Genomic DNA, 5,533 nt, shown 5'->3' on the forward strand with positions numbered 1-5,533 from the left:
ACATGAATTCTCAGGGCCGGCCCTGGTACATAGTATGTTGTAGTTTGACACTGAGGACCCCCCCCCCCTGCCACTAGGAACGATTTCATACGACGGAAAGTGGAGCCACTATGATTTCAATGGAGAAGATCTCACATATATATAGTTTACAACTCATTTGATTATGAATAATTGTTTCTAAACATCATGTATTCTTGTTTTACATAGTTGAAAGGTGTCTTCATCAGTGTTGGAATGAAGTCTCAATCCTTATATCTTAATCTTCAAATCCTGAAAGCAGGCAGCCATACGTGAACGTTTGATCTGAAACAGATATTTGTCTTTGATCAACGTGAGTAGATTTGACTTTATAATCAACTCTTCAACGTTCAAAGAAAGATAAATATGAAAATGAGCCTATCATGTCTACTGTTGTTACTACTACATATTTAACTTCAGACTTTCTTTTTATTTTTTAAATAAATCTCAAAGCTGGATGGATATATGACCTATGACAAGGCCGCCCAAGAGCAAGTGTCGGGTGGGCGACCGCTCTGGGCCCAAATCAAAATAGGGCCTGAAAAATTTTATAAAATTATATATATATTAAAAAAATCTGTATGTTTAAAAAAAAACTTAAAGGGCCTGAATTTATGAACCAAAACGTTAAAGCCCAATTGTTTTTGTCAATTAAATTCAGAAGGCAAATTGTTTTAGTATGTGGTGGACTAAGGACTTGGCCCAAACTAATAAACAAACATAATGGATTAATGAACAGGCTCAATTTTTTATCTGGGCTAATTTTATTTTATTATTTTTTTTCGAAGACGGCCCTGACCTATAAGAATTTTGTTTTGTTAGCTATTATTATAAATTAAAATGTGAAGAATTTAATAGAAGAAAAAAAGGAAAGAAAGATGAACAAGTGGGTTTATGGATTTATGGGGGGTGGGGCTAAAGAAAGAGCACAAAAGAACCACATCTTAGAATATGCCTTCTTTTCGAAAGGTTGAAAAATTAAGGGATCTTTCGTAATATGCTCTTCTATCCCATCAACCCTTTCTTTATTTTATCTTATGTAACATTATAAAAAAAAAGCATGTCAATTTAAAATAAGTTAAAGAGCATTCACAACGAAGATTATGTGGAACAAATTTGAATTCGCGGATCAACTCACGGACCCACACACATAGAAACAATATTATTTTTATATCTCATATACAAAAATGGGTTGTAACGTAGAGGTTTGTGGATGTTTAAGGAGATTTTGAAATTTTACATGAAGTGTTGATAGGCATGTAAATGAACTAAAGGAACACAGACGAGGTCATGTTCGTGTTTGTTCATTTAACTTTAATCGAACACGAATATGAACATGAACATATAATCGAACAAATTTTTTTATTCATTTTTGTTCATTAATAAAATGGGCATTCTCGTGTTTGTTTATTTAAAATCTAAATAATTAATTCGCGAACACAAACAAACAAACTTAAACGAACATAATTGAATAAATATAAATGGACGTTCACGAATATAAATAAACGAACAAACTATATGCTTGTTTTCATTCATTTAATTAAATAAACAAACTTTACCGCCAAATAGTTCATAAACGTTCCGTTCGTGTACTTCGCGTTGCGGATCCCCTTATCACAACACTAAATCATATCATACTTACTTTACTTAATATTAATTTTTTTAACAACGAGTTTCTAACTGGTTGTGATACTTAAACCCAATACCTTACACTTAAGTGTTCTAAAAGTCTTTGCCTTATACTTAGATGTTTTCAGAATTGGTTTTGAATTTGAAATTCGATTGAATTTAATTTGATTTGATTCGATTATCAAGAGTTCGAATCCGATTCAATTCGAGTCCAATAAATCGAATACGAATTTATAATTTTAAATTCGATTCAATTCGAAATTAAAATTATACATATTTATTTATTATTTTTATATATAAAGCATATATAACTTTTATTGGGCTATAGTATAAATTAATCTCTTAAATTTATTCTAAGTATTAAAAAAGCTCATTGCCAAACTCATTACCAGGCTCATAACTTAAACGACTTTGTTACACGTTTTAATTGAATCTGAATCAAAACGGATTTTTTCAAATTTATCTGAATTTGAATCGAATTGACCGATTCTTAATCGATTTCGAATCGAATACGAATTCAAGCAAAAATAAAAGAGTTCAAAAATCTAATATTCGATTCGATAAACACCCTAAGACGAACGACCAACCGAGTGGAACTTAAAATTTGTAACATACTATTAACAATACAACAAAGAAAGAAGATCTAATAATAAGTAGCTTGAATTAGAAGCCGGTCCACCACCGTCACCTTCCCGGAGAATAAAACCGGAAATATTCTCTAAGAATATGCTTTTCCCTCCGCATATTCTCCCCTCCATCTTCCGTATAATATTTCTCCTTCTCACATTCATAACCAAATTCTCACATCATTCACATTCACCGATCAAATTATCATGAAATTCGGCAAGAGTTTGAGCAATCAGATCGAGGAAACGTTGCCGGAATGGAGAGACAAGTTTCTCTCCTACAAAGACCTCAAAAAACGCTTGAAACTCATCAAACCGGTGGAGAAAATGGACCACGACGGTAACCGTCCGGCGAAGAGATTGCGGATCTCCGACGAAGAGTGTCCGGTGGCTGCTGGTGGTGAGTTGTCCAAGGAAGAAGTTGATTTCGTCCAGTTGTTGGAAGAGGAGGTTGAGAAGTTTAATTCGTTTTTTGTTGAGAAAGAGGAAGAGTATATCATCAAATTGAAGGTATCAGATCTGGATTTGTTACAATTCTGTTAGTGTAGATGATAGATCTGTAGTTGTAGCTACTTTTTTGCCCTAATTCTGTTATATGCTTCATTAGGTTATGTTTTAATCAGATAATTAGCATGTTTAGAGTTCAATTTGTGAGAGATAGGATGCAATTTGAGCATGACAATGCAATAGACTGAATTCATATTTCATAGGTGTATATATTGACTGTATGCATACAAATATACAACTATACAACCAAATTTCAGTATCTGGATAGGATGTTAATTTATCAATCACTTATTACAGACCTGAAAATTGTAAAACATATGTTTTAGAGTATACAAGTATATTGACTGTATACTTACAAGTATACAAACAAATCTATATGTGTATAGTAGGTCATGTTTCAATTAGACAATTAGCATGTTTAGAGTTCAGTTTATGAGAGATTGACAATGCAAGAGGTTGAATTCATGTATCTTAGTGAATGTTAAGCATGTAGTGTGTGGTTGTGTGTATACACTATACATACAGCCATACAGGTTTAAAACAAAAACGTATTACATGTTATTTCTCTGTTTATGTGTTCAGTTTATCATTCACATATTGCACACCTTAAGACTATAAAATTTTTAATCATGCTGTTACATAATAGTGTTCATATTAGCTAATTTCACTAGGTTAAAAACCATTTATGTTTGGCAGAGTATATGAATACCATGTTTCAAATAGGCAATTAGCATGTTTCAAGTATAAGTTATGAGACATAGTGATAGTATACAATGCAAGAGATTGAATTCACAGGTATATCTATATGTACATTGTGTGTATACATACAAGTATACTGCCAAATCAATATCAAAGAGAGCATTATTATGTCATTCACATATTACACACCTTAAAACTATAAAAGTTTCATCATGTTGTTACATAAGTGTTTATATGAACTAGTGTCCACTGGGTAAAAAATTCGACGGTGTCTTGGCTTGATTAAGGGTGAAAACAAGGGATTCAAGCGTTCATATTTGCCAGATTGCCAGAATATAATAAAATGGAATTTTTTTCATTATAATCTTATAGAGAATTGAAATTTGGATATCAAGATGCTCTTATATCGGTATTTTATTAAAGTAAATATTGGTATTTTATTAAAGATATTTAAGTTGAATAGTGAATTGACTGATCGAATATTATAGTCTGCCAATAGAGAGTTTGAATAGAGGACTTCACTGTAGACTCTACTGATTTTTGTCTTGTGCAAAGATTCTTTATTCTCAAACCAACATATAACAACCCTTCAGAATTTGAAGTGGTGGATATGGAATTATGCATATAAGAATTAAGATACTTTAGTCAATGCTAAAAGTCAAAAGTCAAACATCACTTTGAAGTCAATATTTGGTATGTTATGCTTAGTCAAGACTCAAGATTTTATTGTATCTTAACATGTTTATATATACACAGGAGTTTCAGGATAGTGTTACTAAAGCTAAAGATTCAAATGAAGAAATGATCAAGATAAGAAAAGAAATTGTTGATTTTCATGGAGAGATGGTTTTACTAGAGAATTATAGCGCGCTTAACTACACAGGAATAGTGAAAATACTAAAGAAATACGACAAAAGAACCGGAGCTCTCCTTCGTTTACCATTCATTCAAAAAGTCCTGCAACAACCGTTTTTCACCACCGACTTGCTTTACAAGCTAGTGAAGGAATGTGAGGCGATGCTAGACCTCCACTTTCCGCTAACCGAACCACCACCTCCATGTAATGAAACTGGTGGTGGCGATGAAGGCGGTTTAGGACCGACCACTAGTGTTGATGCCAGTGAGGCGCCATCAAAGGCTAAAGAAGTTGCTATGTTGGAGTACATGAAGAGTTTGTACACAAAAAGTACGATTTCGGCTTTGAAAGCTTTGAAAGAAATAAGAAGCAAAAGTTCAACGGTTAGCGCCTTCTCGTTGCCCCCTTTGCAAGTAAGCGGAATCGAGGAAACTTGGAACAAACTTCCTCTTCATGAGCAACTTGCAAAATAATGTTATGTTATGTTACATTTGGTTTGTTACATATGGTGCTTTAAACTAGATGCTAACCATGGTTGTAAAATACATACATGCATGATGCATTGTATACATGCATAGATGATGATGATGATGATGATGATTAACCATAACCTTTGTCTTCACTTTAATACCTTGAAGCATGGTTGCAAAAGTCGCTAGGCGCTCCCTAGTCGGCAGACCGGGGAGTTGAGAGTACTCGGCCTAGGCGGAGAGTACTCGGGGAGTACTCGGACATGTTAAATTATAAAGAAATAATTTTTTGGAAAGTAAATATATGTCAAATAACATAAATTTACTAATATCTATAACAAAATACGTGACAATGATATTCATTCTTTAATATAATAGGCATAGAAATTATGTTTTATTATTTTTTAAGTAAAACAAGGCCTGAGTTGACCTACTAGATACGATTTTGGCTGAGGTTGACCGTGTTTGACCGATTCCAAGTAATTAGGCGGAGTCAAAGAAAGTCGCCTCGGCAGCCTACCTTGTAGCGACTACTCGGAGAGCACTCGGCCTTGGAAACCTTGTTTTACAACCATGCCTTGAAGACTGCTTATTTCAGTATTTGTGTGGAATTGTTGTTGATTAGTCCGTTTTTAAACAACGATGTCATCGATCGTGCACAGGCAGATCAAGCAAGTGCCTCCTTGTGACGCGGGATCTCCCCTTCAGGAAGTCATGAGGCTCGACGA

At 33.8% G+C, this 5,533-nt stretch overlaps 1 protein-coding gene across 1 annotated transcript; it reads left to right on the forward strand.

Annotated features, from left to right (window-relative positions):
* The first annotated feature begins 2,310 nt into the window (after positions 1 to 2,310).
* Positions 2,311 to 4,957, forward strand: LOC110886706 (SPX domain-containing protein 1). The gene is made up of 2 exons (XM_022134545.2): positions 2,311 to 2,783; positions 4,236 to 4,957. The coding sequence occupies exons 1-2, from the start codon at positions 2,481 to 2,483 to the stop codon at positions 4,806 to 4,808; spliced, it is 876 nt and encodes a 291-aa protein (XP_021990237.1). The 5' UTR covers positions 2,311 to 2,480; the 3' UTR covers positions 4,809 to 4,957.
* Positions 4,958 to 5,533: the final 576 nt, after the last annotated feature.

The sequence above is a fragment of the Helianthus annuus genome, chromosome 10 (assembly GCF_002127325.2).
Source record: "Helianthus annuus cultivar XRQ/B chromosome 10, HanXRQr2.0-SUNRISE, whole genome shotgun sequence".
NCBI lineage: Eukaryota > Viridiplantae > Streptophyta > Magnoliopsida > Asterales > Asteraceae > Helianthus > Helianthus annuus.